Genomic DNA, 15,192 nt, shown 5'->3' on the forward strand with positions numbered 1-15,192 from the left:
CCAGCTCCCCCGCTGGCCCCCCAGCTCAGGCGTCTTACCTTAGCACTTCCTGTGGCCTCCCTGCTCCCGCCCCAGCCAGGTGCCTGGCCCCGCTGGCCCCCCAGCTCAGGCGTCTTACCTTCAAGTGCTGCCTGTGGCCTCCCTGCTCCCGCCCCAGCCAGGTGCTGGACCCCCGCTGGCTCCCCAGCTCAGGCGTCTTACCTTAGCTCTTCCTGTGGCCTCCCTGCTCCCGCCCCAGCCAGGTGCTGGACCCCCGCTGGCCCCCCAGCTCAGGCGTCTTACCTTCAAATGCTTCCTGTAGTTGTTGTAGACAACAGCCAGGAAGACGGACATGAAGATGTAGGTGTTGATGATGATGTAGGCTATGAAGTACAGAGAATACCACCAGTTGAGCTCGTAAGCAGGTATCCTAGAAGGAAATAACCATCTGTCATGGTTTTCCGTGCCCTAGGTCCACAGTGCATAGAAGGCTGACCATAGGTGACATCCCACGTGGACAGTCCACGTGCACGGGGCGAGAAAAACCTTGTCTCAGTCTAAGTCTCCCCCAGACAGTGCAGTGGGGCCTCAAAGCCATCACCATGCTTCATGCTGAATGGCTCACTCCAGACCTGCCTTCTGAAGTTCTTAGTGCCTTAGAGAGGTGCCAACTTCCAGAGCAGGCAAGATCTGGGAGATGCCCCCATCCCTCTCCCTCCCTTCCCAATGAGAAAATCCAAGCCCAGAAAGGAGATCCACTTGCCCAGAATTATAGAAAGAATCTGAACTGTGACCTGGGTTTACACTCAAGGCTTTTCAGGGACACTAGAATGCCTTGCCAGGATGCGGGGAAGGCAGATAATTTTCTATCCACATTCGGACTCTAAGAATGAAAGAAGTACCCTTAATAATGGCACTGGGCCCTTCCCTGGAAGTACAATGGATAGGAATCCGCCTGGCAATGCAGGGCACACAGGTTCGATCCCTGGCCCAGGAAGATTCCATATGCTACAGCGCAACTAAACCTGTGGAGGACAACAACCGAGGCCGTGTGCTGCGACTGCTGAAGCCGTGAGCCTAGAGCCAGCGCTCCGCAACAAGAGGAATCACCACGATGAGAAGCCCACGTCCCACAGTGAAGAGCAGACCCCACTCGCCACAACCAGAGAAAGCCCCAGTGCAGCAACCAAGACCCAGCATGACCGAAAATAAACAAAAAGTAATTTTAAAAAATGACAGCGCCAGGACAAAAGGCATCGATCAGGATGCATGCTCACAGCCCTGTTCACGGAAACTGGGTTTTGTACAGCAGGGGACACTGAGGGAGTCCGCGGAGGGAAAGAGCCAAGAAAAAACAGGAGGGCCAGGAGCTTCACCTCGCTCACGTTTTGCTAGAGACACGCCTCGGAGTGAGCAGGAACCCAGGACAAGTTGACACAATGGTCCTAAACACAACTAGACAACAGGAAGCCCGCCCTTCCCCACAGCGGACATCCGCAGTTAGAGCTCCAGCCACACTCTAGGACCCAGGAGTCATCTACTCAGGGGGCACTGTTGAATAATCTTACCTCCACAAACAAGGCAAATCCATAATATACAGGATATTAGGGGGAAAAAAAAAAAGCCTGATGTTTTTCTCCTAAATAATGTCCACACGTGTGGAGAACTGGCACTGGGGGAGAGGACAGCTCCTAACCTTTACATTTCTTTCCTGCTTCATTTAGCCAGAAAACCACATCAATGCTTAGGAGAAAAGCTGTGCTTCCTTTATGAAAATGGCTTAGGTGTTTCAACTCAAGACTCAAAGAACATTCCAGAGCAGAGTTGAGTTCTAACACTTAAGTGATGTCTCCAGAGATGTCTCTTGTTGCTTTTGGTTTTTTTAAAAAGGTCATCTAAATTTAGTTTTAATTTAACCTGTTTTTTTTCTTTTTGGCCATGTTGTTCAGCATGCAGGATCTTAGCTCCCCAACCAGGGATCAAACCAGCGCCCCCTGCAAAGGAAGCTCAGAGTCTTAGCCACTGGACTGCAGGGGAAGTCCCTCATAAAAGTTTTGAAGAGTGCCAAGTGTTGGCACTAGCCTACCCTCTCTATTTAAATCTAAATTTACATAGGGACTTCCCCTGAGGGTGAGGGAGCCCTGGTGGGAGAACTAAGACCCTGCATGCCTCATGGTGTGGCCAAAAAAAAAATACTGTATAAAAATTTTACAACAAATATGAATAAACAGAAAATCGCCATTTTTTTCTCCTACAGTGGCTTTTAAGAAAGTGGATTCTGTTATATAGCAGATGTCAGTGGATATGACCTGGTGACTCACGTACATGACATCCGGGCTGTTTGCAGTGGTGACCAGCACATAGAGCTCAAACGCTATGTCCAGGATATTGGTGAAGTACGGCGACCCTTCCACCGTTCTGAGATCCCTAAAGAGGAATCAGTGACACAGAGTGAAAAAAAGCCCACAGACATAAATGAAGCTGTGGTTTCCGACACCCTTTTCCGCTTGCTGGGGCCCTCCTGCAGGGTCTGAACGGGGAAGACAGCCACTGCCGACCGATTCTGGCACCGGGAGGCTGAACACACACGGGAGAGACCTCCGGCAGAAAGCTCCGGAGTAGCCTGCTCACCTGTCCCCGAAAAGCTTCAAGGCCATGAGGGAGAAAATCATCATACTGAAGAGGAACAGGAGGAACACGTAGAGGATGTCGGGCAGCGTGTTCCGGATGCTTCGGAAAGCCCTTCGGATCTGTGAAGACAAAACTTCGTTTCATTTACACACAATCAGCGAATTTTCTGCTGAAACAAAACCCCACTCGCTTAGCAGATGCAGACTGGGATATGTTGTTGTTTTAGTCGCTAAGTCGTATCCGACTCTTTTGCAACCCCATGGACAGTAGCCCACCAGGCTCCTCTGTTCAAGGGATTTCCCAGGCAAGAATATTGGAGTGGGTTGCCATTTCCTTTTCCAGGGGATGTTCCCAAACCAGGGATCTAACCCATGTCTCCTGCATTGGCAGGGGGATTCTTTACCACTGAGCCTCCAGGGAAGCCAAACTGGTGTGCGGAGAATGGATAAACAAGGCCCTACTGTATATAAGGAACTATACTCAGTATCCTGTGATAGCTGTGCTCACACCCTACCCGTGGTGGAAGAGAACACGAAAAAGAATGTACATATAAATGTGTAACTGAGTCACTTTACTTTTTTGAGTCACTTTATTGCACAGCAACAATTAACACAACTCTATAATTCAAGTACACTTCAGTTAAAAAAAAAAAAAAAACACCCTCTTGTGTATCCTAAATCATATCCTTACCTGACGACTTTCAGGGAAGTTAATGAGGAAGACTGGCCTCAAGGCCCTTGACCATCGAACTCCTCGGATGTTAACAGCTTCCAGGGACGCATAGATGACCAGGTCAATCAAGGTCAGCTGTGACAGACATGGGGCGGAGATGTCAGTACTGCGAGAGGACTGAGGAAGTGCCATACAGATGCATGTTCACTGACCCAGGAGGAAGGTCACAACATATCACAGGAAAAGAACCCCATTCATAAACAGCATAATCCAGTTTCATAGCAGAACATTAACAGCAGCTGTCATCTGGGAGTTCACCATGTGCCATGGCCTCTGAGAGTTCACCATGTGCCACGGCCTCTAGTGAGCTTTGCACAGACTATTCCACGCCCCCTGCAGAGGGTACCACTCCTGGATGGAAATGTTGGATATACAGACAGGGAGATCATGAGGCCCCAGTCACACAGACAGCAAGAGGGGCAGGCCTGGGACTGGACCCCAGAAGGCTTGGTAACAGAGCCTCACCAGTTACCAGCACTGCCATGTGTCCACACCATGTGGTACTTTCCTTCAGTTCCACACATGAGGCAGGTGTTCTAGCCCAGTTCCCAGGTGGCACCCGTGGTAAAGAACCTGCCTGCCAAGGCAGGAGATGCAAGAGACGCAGGTTTGATCCCTGGGTTGGGAAGATCCCCTGGAGGAGGAAATGGCAACCCGCTCCAGTGACTTTGCCTGGAGAATCTAGTCTACTGGCCTACAGCCCAGGGGGTCGCAAAGAATTGGACAAGACGGAGCATGCACACACACAACAGGATAAAAATATCCAGATTACAGAAAACTCTTATCAATCCTTATTAAGGTGATCCTGAGGATGGACAAAGGAAGAAGGTCCCAGAGCAGTTTAGAAAAATGTAAGTTAAAAAAGAATAATCTACCATCATCAGAAATGTTAGATCAGTCCCTTTGAAGGCAAGGCAACGAGGACTGAGAAAGCTCAATCACAGTGGGAGAGAAAATACAGACTCAGAAAGAGAGGCTGGTGCTGACCGCTGCACGGGGCGCCACCTGGAGGGAGTCAGAGGGGTTATTCCAGGGCAGCAGGGATGGACGGACAGCTCACCAAGGGTCACGGTATCTGGGGAGGCTTCCTGGAGGAAGCACTCCCTGATGCAATCTTTCGTTGTTGTTGTTGATTAATTTTTAAATTTTTGGCTGCACAGGTCTTTGCTGCTGTGCTCAGGCTTTCTCTAGTTGCAGCGAGCAAGGGCTACTCTCTAACCATGGTGCAGGGGCTTCTCACTGCAGCGGCTTCTCTAGCTGCCCAGTCCAGGCTCTAGGGCGTGCAGGCTTCAGCAGTTGCAGCACGTGGATTTAGTTGCCCCACCTTATGTGGAATCTTCTCAGACCAGTGATCGAACCTGGGTCCCCTGCACTAGCAGGCAGATTCTTGACCACTGGACCATCAGGGAAGTCCCCTTTGATGTAATCTTAAGGCAAATAAAAGCTTTAAAAGCACACAACTCTAAGAACTCAACAGCCGTGGCAGGCAGACACAGCAAAGGGATGCTCAGGAAGCAGGGATTCCTGGCGGTGGGGGCAGAGGGGAGCAGCAAGTGACAAGATCTCAGACTGAGGGCAGGTGAATTTGAGGATCAGGCTAAAAAGATAAGTCTTATTCCCAGAGCCTAGGGAGCCCAGAAAGTATTTCAAATAAGGGTGATGGAGGTGAAGGAGGATTATAGATGCAGGACAGACCTGGACGGGGCACCCTGCACCCTCATCCGGTTCACTCCATACACCTCTGAGGAGTGCCTCTTCCACGCAAGGCATTGTCCCAGCTCTAGAGAGAGAAAGCTCTCAGAGCTCTCCAGAGGAAACCTGGATGAGCCAGGGGCTGAGGGTGTGCGGGGCGGGGCTCTGAGGAGGTGGCGTGGCAGGGATGGCCGCGCAGGTCTAGGAGGGGAGGACTTCCGGCGGGAGGGACACAGAGCCTCCGACACGGACTTTGGCTTTTCTCTGGTGGGATTCCGGATGCTCTAGAGGAGAGAGCACAGCGACCAGGTCGGACTTGGGCTTGAAAAGTGCTCACGTGTCCATCATAGTCACGGTTCCGTGCTGGAAGTCTTAGGAGATGAGGACGGACTTCCGACCCTGTCCCAGGAGGGGGTCATGCAGCAAACACGGCCATGAAAGATGTACATGCGCTTCCAATTCTTCCCTTTTTTTTAAGTTTTCCCATCCATCTCATCCTCCACCTTCCTGTGTCAGGCGATACCATGTTATGGACTGAACTGAAGATGTTGTCATAAGTCCCATCTCAGACCTAGGGTTCTTGTACAGTAAGACACTCATATCTGAATATTATACACAGTACTTTACTATATAGTACTTTCCTTTACAGTATTTTACTATTATGGGGCTTCCCTGGTGGCTCAGAGGTAAAGAATCTGCCTGCAATGCAGGAGATGCAGGTTCGATCCCTGGGTTGGGAAGGTCCCCTGGAGAAGGGCATGGCAACTCACTCCAGTATTCTTGCCTGGAGAATTCCATGGACAGAGGAGCCTGGCGGGCTATGGATCATGGGGTCGAAAAAGAGTCAGACACAAGTTAGTGACTAAGGAACAGCAACAGCTTTACTTTTGTAAAGGCTTATAATACTTTTCACATAAAATACATTTTAGATAAAACACACAAAAGAAATAAAAAAAAAACATTTTTAATCTTAGAGTACAGTACCTTGAAAAGTACAGTAGTACCAGTTACATCACTGCTGCCTTTACGATTGCTCATGGACATCTTGGAATTGAACTAAAGATACGTACAGATGAACTCTATACAGTCCTGTACAGAAAAGTACACAAAAGCACAGCGACTTGCAGAAGATGCACGCACATGAGAATACACACCAGACACGTGAACGACTCACACGACCGGGCATGTGAACACAGGTCACATCTTTGAAAGTTTGCAAGTTGCAGGTTCGTATGCAGGGGACTTACTGTGTTCATTTTTTAATAATAGGAAGTGAAGATATTTCTAAAAAAAAAAAAATGAGACCAGAGAGACAACTCTGTGTATTTCAGGAGTTCAGCAGATGTATGAAGGAACTCAAAACAAATTGAGAAAGGGTGAGAAAAGAGAGTGGACACTCTAGGTTGAGGCAGGCTGGCTGCTGTGCTGAGATGCTAATTATAAAGTGCCCTCAGCTAATCACTGCCCAGGACCACTCCCATCACAGCAGCATTTCAGAATACATCACCCTGCCTCACTTGGCATAACCCCTTAGCTGGTGTCCTTCCAGATCATTCTGTGACGCTCTATTACTCTTTCTTCTTTTCCTTTAACAAAGATGTGTTCCAACTATACTGTAACCTGCTCTTTTGACCTAATAAACAAGAAGCGATCTCTCTTTGATCATAGACACATAAGTGCATATAAGGCCATTTTAACAGATGTGCATGTACCATATTTTATTTATCTCCTATTGTCAGGAAAAGAAGAGAAGTGAAAGGCAAAGGAGAAAAGGAAAGATATATCCATCTGAATGAAGAGTTCCAAATACTAGCAAGGAGAGATAAGAAAGCCTTCCTCAGTGATCAATGCAAAAAAATAAAGTAAAACAATAGAATGGGAAAGACTAGAGATCTCTTCAAGAAAATTAGAGATACCAAGGGAACATTTCATGCAAAGATGGGCTCCATAAAGGACAGAAACTGTATGGATGGACCTAATAGAAGCAGAAGATATTAAGAAGAGGTGGCAGAATACACAGAAGAACTGTACAAAAAAGATCCTAATGACCCAGATAACCACGACAGTGTGCTCACTCACCTAGAGCCAGACTGAACTGCAAAGTCAAGTGGGCCTTAGGAAGCATCACTCTGAACAAAGCTAGTGGAGGTGATGGAATTCCAGTTGAGCTATTTCAAATCCTAAAAGATGATGCTGTGAAAGTTCTGCACTCAATTTGTCAGCAAATTTGGAAAACTCAGCAGTGGCCACAGGACTGGAAAAGGTCAGTTTTCATTCCACTCCCAAAGAAAGGCAGTGCCAAAGAATGCTCAAACTACTGCACAATTGCATTCATCTCACGTGCGATCAAAGTAATGCTGAAAATTCTTCAAGCCAGGCTCCAACAGAACATGAATCGGGAACTTCCAGATGTTCAAGCTGGATTTAGAAAAGGCATAGGAACCAGAGATCAAATTGCCAACATCTGTTGGCTCATTGAAAAAGCAAGAGAGTTCCAGAAAAACACCTACTTCTGCTTCATACCAGACCACCTTACCTGCCTTCTGAAAAATCTGTATGCAGGTCAAGAAGCAACAGTTAGAACCAATGGACTGGTTCCAAATTGGGAAAGGAGTATGTCAAGGCTGTATACGGTAACCCTGCTTATTTAACTTATATGCAGAGTACATCCAGAGAAGGCAATAGCAGCCCGCTCCAGTACTCTTGCCTGGAAAATCCCATGGACGGAGGAGCCTGGTGGACTTCAGTCCATGGGGTCGCTAGGAGTTGGATACGACTGAGCAACTTCACTTTCACTTTTCACTTTCATGCATTGGAGAAGGAAATGGCAACCCACTCCAGTATTCTTGCCTGGAGAATCCCAGGGATCAGGGAGCCTGGTGGGCTGCCGTCTATGGGGTTGCACACAGTCGGACATGATTTAAGCGATTTAGCAGCAGCAGCGGAGTACATCATGAGAAACACTGGGCTCGATGAAGCACAAGTTGGAACCAAGACTGCAGGGAGAAATACCAATAACCTCAGATATGCAGATGACAACACCCTTATGGCAGAAAGTGAAGAGGAACTCAAAAGCCTCTTGATGAAAGTGAAAGAGGAGAGTGAAAAAGCTGGCTTAAAACTCAACATTCAGAAAACGAAGATCATGGCATCTGGTCCCATCACTTCATGGCAAATAGATGGGGAAACAATGGAAATAGTGTCAGACTTTATTTTTGGGGTCTCCAAAATCACTGCAGATGGTGACTGCAGCCATGAAATTAAAAGACACTTGCTCCTGGGAAGAAAAGCTATTACAAACCTTGACAGTATATTAAAAAGCAGAAACATTACTTCACCAACAAAGGTCCATCAGGTCCAAGCTACGGTCTTCCCAGTAGTCATGTATGGACCATAAACAAAGATGAGCGCCAAAGAATTGGTGCCTTTGAACTGTGGTGTTGGAGAAGATTCTTGAGAGTCCCTTGCACTGCAAGGAGATCCAACCACTTAATCTTAAAGGAAATCAACCCTGAATATTCAATGGAAGGACTGATACTGAAGCTCCAATACTTTGGCCACCTGATGCAAAGAACTGACTCATTTGAAAAGACCCTGATGCTGGGAAAGATTGAAGGCAGGAAGAGAAGGGGACAACAGAGGATGAGATGGCTGGATGGCATCACTGACTCGATGGACATGAGTTTGAGCAAGCTCCGAGAGTTGGTGATGGACAGGGAGGCCTGGCGTGCTGCAGTCCATGGGGTCAAAAAGAATTGGACACAATTGAATAGAACTGAACTGATTGTCAGGAAATCCAGTTGTTTCCAATTTTTCAATACTAAGAACAGCTAAGCCATGACCAATCTTGTGGATAAATCTTTGAACACATCCTTCTTCCCTAAAGATCAAGTCCCAGGAATGGAAATATGGGAGCAAGCACTTGCACACAAAAGGCATTTCCAAAGGAATTTGCTAACCAGCCTTCCAGAGGAAACAACTGATTCTTCCCTCGAGTAAGGGATGACAAAGTTGAAGGGATGAAAGGACTGAACTGTTTTCAATCTTGCTATGATTGCTTTACAGGCAAACGCACGGCCTTTTATTGTTGCTTTCATGTATAGTTCTCTTATGGGGGGGGGGGTATAAAGAGTGGCCGGAGAAGGCGATGGCACCCCACTCCAGTCCTCTTGCCTGGAAAATCCTGTGGACAGAGGAGCCTGGTAGGCTGCAGTCCATGGGGTCGCAAAGAGTCGGACACGACTGAAGTGACTTAGCAGCAGCCGCATAAAGAGTGGCTTTATTTCTTTTCCAGGAAAAGGGGGAACACAGTAGGCTAGTCTCTCAAGAACCATGCCCTCCCATATATATTTCTTAATTAGTCAAGTTAAACATATTTTTCATATTTGCTAGTATTTACTTCCTCTTTTAGGAGATGCCATCACCCATTTTCAGCACATACTTTTCATAGAAAAGTTGAGCATTTTTATTAAAAAAAAATCAAAACATCTATTTGGTCTTTATGCTACACTGAACTATGAAAAAGCTAAGAAACTGTCAATTAATACATTAATCTTTCAATCTCAATGACTGAGCAGCATTCATACAGATATACTATGTATAGGTATATATAATACAGGTACTATGTTCCTGAACTTAAGTATGAATACACAGCAGGGAACAAAATAATTATGTTCATATGTGTAAATGCAATTCAAGGAAAAAGGAATGGAAGGATATATGCCAGAGTTGGAACTAGCATTCTGTTCTGAGGCTGCCCTGTAGCACAGGTTTTAAAACTGTAGTTTCTGTTTCTTTTTCCTTTAATTTGGAAGTGCCCTTGAAACAGTAAAACACTCCCACCGTCACTTTTTGCCCCATGTGCACTTCCCTTGTGGTTTTCTGGCAGTTGTGCCGCTGGTGCTTGCTCTCCCAGCATCTGTCATTTTCCTGAACCCACTCAAACCTACCGAGTCTTTTCATACTTTCTGCCTTTGACCACAGCCTCTCGAAGGCTCTCTAACGAGCACTCACCACTATGGTTACCATGACGCAGATGTTTTTTGTATCCTTCCAGAAGACCTTCTGAGGAGTGACTTTCGCAAAGTGAACCAGTCTCCCGAAGAAGGCAGTCAGACAGAGCACTTCTGCTATCGAGGTAACCTGTGGCAAAAAACAGAGCTATGGCTTCATGCTCTCTTACTCCCTGACACCGCCCCGTGAGACTTAGCAATGTCCCTCAGTTTTGCTTGGGCTTCCCTGGTGGCTCAGATGGTAAAGAATCTGCCTGCAATGCGGGAGACGCAGGTTCCATCCCTGGGTCAGGAAGGCCCCCTGGAGGAGGCAATGGCAACCCACTCCAGTGCTCTTGCCTGAAGAATTCCATGGGCAAGGAACCTGGAGGGTACAGCTCATGGGGTCACAAAGAGTTGGGACACAACTGAGCAACTAACACTTAGCTTAACATTGCTGAAAGTTACAGCGAAATTCTTAGCTGGTTGGAATGTTTTCTTTCTCTTAAAACGAAACATGCCTCTCAACCACGAATCCCATGACCCAACTGACAGGGTTTCCTGGAAGGGGTGGGGTGCGGTGGGTAAATCAGCATGCAGAGGACCCCCAGAGGGCATTTCCTCAGAAAAGCTGGGGTCAGGGATTGGCAGAAATGGGCATCTGCTATGCTCTCAAATTCCCCGTGTTCATACTCAGAACAGACACCTAGAAGTTCAGTGTCTCTAATAACAACGCTCCAGAGATGTGTTTTGAAATGCCGGACCATTCCTTAGATCGCTGCCCTCCCGCCCTGCTGCCCGGATTTCGCTGGATGCTACCATACCCACCTCGATGTCCTGACCATCTCCTCCTTGAGCTACGGGTATCAATTCCAAACTCCCACAGGCAGCTAGCTTTGCAGTCTGTGAGTGCAACTCATATTAATACTTTGCCGGCGGTTGCCAGGAGACAGTAAATCCTCCCTAACAGGAGTACTTCTCTCCACCAGTGGGGAGAGAAGAGCTCCGTGAGGGTGGAGGGAATGAACCTCTCAAGGGAAGGAGGAAGGGGCTGGCTCTGGGCCCCGAAAGCAGCAGGTGGCACAATTTCTCCACCCCTGACCCCAGCCCTCATGAGCCCTGGGCTCAGATATGGGCTGCAGCCCCTTCGAACTGTCCAGCTCTCAGCCTGTTCATCCTTGAGGGGCTATAGAGACTTACTGTCAAGACCAGGCTTACAAAAGGGCCGGGGGTATTCCAGGACACCCTGGCTCAAGATGAGATTTTCTTGGTAATGCTGTTGCTGTTGTTCAGCCACTAAGTTGTGACCCCACAGACTGTAGCATGCCAGGCTTCCCTGTCCTTCACTATCTCCAGAGTTTGCTCTAACTCCTGTCCATTGAATCAGTGATGCCATCCAGCCATCTCATCCTCTGTCGTCCCCTCCTCCCCACCCATCTCCCATAATTTGACTTTAGAGACGTGAAGTGCAAACACTGGCTGACCAGATAGCCAAGCCCAAGCTGTGTGTGAGCAATAATAAACAGCAGGGTGGGGACACAGAAGAGACGCAAGGGGCTGAGAAGAGATCCACGGGAGTGCACCTTGTCCAGGGTCGGGCGGCAGGGGCGGGGACCAGCTCTGTTCAGGTCTGTGAACGCACAGCTCTGCTTCTTCAGGTTTGGTGTTTGTTTTGACAGACACTGGGCTAAAAGTTTTCTGCCCAGAGACGTCATTAATTGTGACATCCTCATCAAATGGATACCACCAACCTTGGAAGCACCCACGGAAGATTGCCAACTTTGATGGCACCCAACAGACCTCCCTTTTTTTACCTCCCTGTGCAGGGTCCTCCCCTGTTGACTCAGGGCTTGGGCATGTGAGGGGCTCTGGGCACCTGGGCATTGGCAAATATGGTGTGAGCGGAGGGTGATGGTGCTTGCATGTTAGGATGCAGCTTCTTAGACCCCCATCCACAGGGAGAAGCCTGAGCCACGGGGAGAGGCCGAGAGAGAGCAGAGCAGAGAGCAGGGGCTCTCTGTGAGCCCCCAGCTGCCCGCCAGACCCACTACCCCAGCCAAGAGAAAAATCTGCCCAGTTGAGCCAGTCACCTGCAGACTCATGGGAGGCAGGAAAACCTTGCTCTTTAAGGCAAGGGTCAAATGAACTTTATCTGTCAAAGGACCAGACAGTAAATATTTTAGGCTTTGCAAGTCATACAGTCTCTGTCACAGGTACACTGAGAGGCGAGAGCAGTGTGAGTCGGGAATTAATGTGAGCAGGTCATCAATTTATTACTTGGAACCCATCTGCAGTAGCTGGGTAAACTGATGCTTTACTTCAAAGCACCTATAAATAATAACTTATGACTATGAAAAAAGCTGGACGTGTGGCAAGTACAAGACACATATTACACTGTATGGTCACACTGTCTACTCAGCATTAAATAAACATGCCCTCAAACATCACTTGTCTGTCCAAGTGGGCAGAGAAGACCCAAAACTGCCACTTTGTTTCCAACATCTACTGAAGAAAAGCATAAGCTCCGGGAATAGACAGAATTCTTCCAACCCCTTCCCCCGGAAAGAAAAATGAAACCAAATTCGTACATACTGAAAATCTGAGGGGAAAAATGCAACTGAATTCATCTGTGACAAAGTCTGATTAGCCATTCTGTGCTGAGAGCTTACCAAGAAAGGGAGCGGGAACACGGCTGGTTCCTCAAAGAGGGCAAGCGCAAGGTCGACCCAAATGAAGAAGTAGGTGGCTGCCCGCATCGTCCAGTGGTTATAGAAGTGGTAAAGTCTGGAGCGGAGAACAGAGGAAGTTACAAGCGAGGAGCAGGAGTTAAACAGCTACCCCGAGCCCCATTTGAAGAGGAGGAATGGGAGGTGAGCTGCAAAGGCCAGGCTCTGACCGCTCTTTCAGTCCTAGGAAGCGAGGGGTAGCGTTTGACTGAGCGCGCACTACAAAATGTTCACAGTGAAAAAACTCACCAGCTCTCAAAGTGCAGTCTCTTAACAGTCTCAAGCTAGGATGAATAACCTCCTGGTGGGGTGTTGGTGACCCCCGACCCTGAGATGTACTTTTGGAGGGCTGACACAGAGCAAACCTTCAGTCAGGGTGACCTGTTATTAATATTACATGGTGTAGGAGCCTAACTGATTTATAATATGTATCAGCCCATCTCGGCATGGCGGACCCAGAGAGAGCCCGCGGTCACACGGTTCTCTTTCTGTAGGGGGTATCCCCCAAACCTGCCAGACGGCATCCAGGCATGAGGCATCCGCTGTTGCCTTTGGAGGTACTGACACCTCAGTCCTGATGGTAAGATTTTTTTTTTTTCTTATTCTGAGCTGAATCTTTGATTTTAGTTCAACCTTTAGGGGCTTAGGGAGAAAACGCTGAATTGTCATGAAAAGAACATATGAGTCCCGTCAAAAGGCAATCGAAAGTAAAAGAACACATCTTCTTTTCACGTGGGAATCTCCAAGAGGACAGCCTGGTGAAAAAGACGCCGCGTTTCCCGCTCGGATGTCTCCCTGTCCCGGTGGCACCCGCTTATCTGGCCTTGGCACGTGCGCTGAGTGCCGCCCTAGCGCGAGGCACCGCGCTCCTAAAACGTGGAAGAGCACCAGCCCTGGGGTTTGCCCGACGCCAGCGCCAGACCCCAAACATTGCTCCAAATGTTAGTCGATTCAGTGGCTTTAGTTTGGGCTCAACTTCAAGAACACGAAGTGCTGAAGGGCAGGCGCCTCTAGGTTTAACACTGTTCCAAGCGTTGCCAGTGGACACTTGAATTACCTGATGGCTTGAGGGGATGTCTCAAACTGGACGTTTCTGTTGTACTGGGCGTCCGAGACGTAGGCAGCGGCCAGGAGGAGCTCCCGGTCCTCAGTGGGAGAGAGAGGGGAGAGCAAGTCAGGGCCAGAAGGGACACCGGCGTTTCTGTTCCGAAGCACTGAGCGCGAACGGAAAGCCCTCTTCTCTCCGCCGCCTGCCCCGGCCCCGCGCCGCCCCCCGCACCTCCGGCCCCGCACCGCCCCCTGCCGCATGGTGGCCTCCAGGTGCTTTCTGGGCAGCGAGAAGCCTGCTTAGCTTTCGGGAATTCAAATACAGGCTCTCAGAGGAAGAGATGAAAGCCACCTGGGTAACACCGCAGATTCTGTACTGTCTGAGCCACCAGGGAAGCCGCACAGATCTATTAATAAATGTGCTTAAATGGTATATTTCTACGTTCGTATTGGGCTTCCCAGGTGGCCCTAGTAATAAAGAACCCGCCTGCCAATGCAGGAGACCTAAGAGATGAAGGTTCAGTCCCTGGGAAGATCCCCTGGAGGAGAGCATGGCAACCCACTCCAGTATTCTTGCCTGGAGAATCCCATGGACTGAGGAGTCTGGCGGGCTGCGGAATATGGGTTCACAAAGAGTTGGACATGACTGAGCATCTGAGCACATTCATACACCAGGCCTCAAACTATAGACTTTAAACAAGTATGGTTTGGTGCATATTAATTATAGCTCAATGAAGTTGTTAAAAATTGCCCTCCCCCCCCCCAACAACAACAACAACAAAAAAAACATTTGGATTAAAACTTGATGTGGAACAATAATCTCACAGGTGAATTAACTGCTATAAGAATATAACATCAACTGATTCACATGCATTCTCAGGGGTCTTAAAGACAGGTCATTAAAGCCTAAGAAACATCATATAAATGTGTTAAACAATTACTACATATTTTCTTTTATGCAGTTAAAAAATATTTTAGTAGAAAACCTAATATTAATTATTGTTCTGTGGAATATCTTGAACCTTTAGGAACACTAGAGTTCCCCAGGGCATGCTTAGAAAGCTATAATATTTTAGTTATAAAATAGCTGGCATCAACAAAAGTTGATTTTTTTTTAATGAACCCATTAAATTTAAGAAAATTCCATTAAGCTCCCCAAAGATCACACTGGGACAGCAAAGAATTCTGATACCGAAGTTTTTTTAAAGAAAATATTTAATGCCTCTTTAAGGCATTAGTTAGTTAGTTAATTCTGGAGAAGGCAATGGCACCCCACTCCAGTACTCTTGCCTGGAGAATCCCATGGAGGGAGGAGCCTGGTAGGCTGCAGTCCATGGGGTTGCAAAGAGTTGGACACGACTGAGCGACTTCACTTTACTTCACTTTAGTTAGTT

At 47.9% G+C, this 15,192-nt stretch overlaps 1 protein-coding gene across 1 annotated transcript in view; it reads right to left on the reverse strand.

The window, feature by feature from the left end:
* LOC102171434 (two pore calcium channel protein 2) overlaps positions 1–15,192 on the reverse strand; it is a 57,682-nt gene that overhangs the window by 31,412 nt on the left and 11,078 nt on the right. Inside the window, exons 2-8 of the mRNA XM_018054816.1 lie at positions 13,809–13,897; positions 12,695–12,809; positions 10,048–10,176; positions 3,301–3,417; positions 2,611–2,729; positions 2,305–2,406; positions 283–409 (exon numbers count right to left, since the gene is read on the reverse strand). Of these exons, the coding sequence (XP_017910305.1) occupies positions 283–409; positions 2,305–2,406; positions 2,611–2,729; positions 3,301–3,417; positions 10,048–10,176; positions 12,695–12,809; positions 13,809–13,897 (798 nt within the window). The remainder of the gene's footprint in view (positions 1–282; positions 410–2,304; positions 2,407–2,610; positions 2,730–3,300; positions 3,418–10,047; positions 10,177–12,694; positions 12,810–13,808; positions 13,898–15,192) is intronic.

The sequence above is a fragment of the Capra hircus genome, chromosome 11 (assembly GCF_001704415.2).
Source record: "Capra hircus breed San Clemente chromosome 11, ASM170441v1, whole genome shotgun sequence".
Classification (NCBI taxonomy): domain Eukaryota; kingdom Metazoa; phylum Chordata; class Mammalia; order Artiodactyla; family Bovidae; genus Capra; species Capra hircus.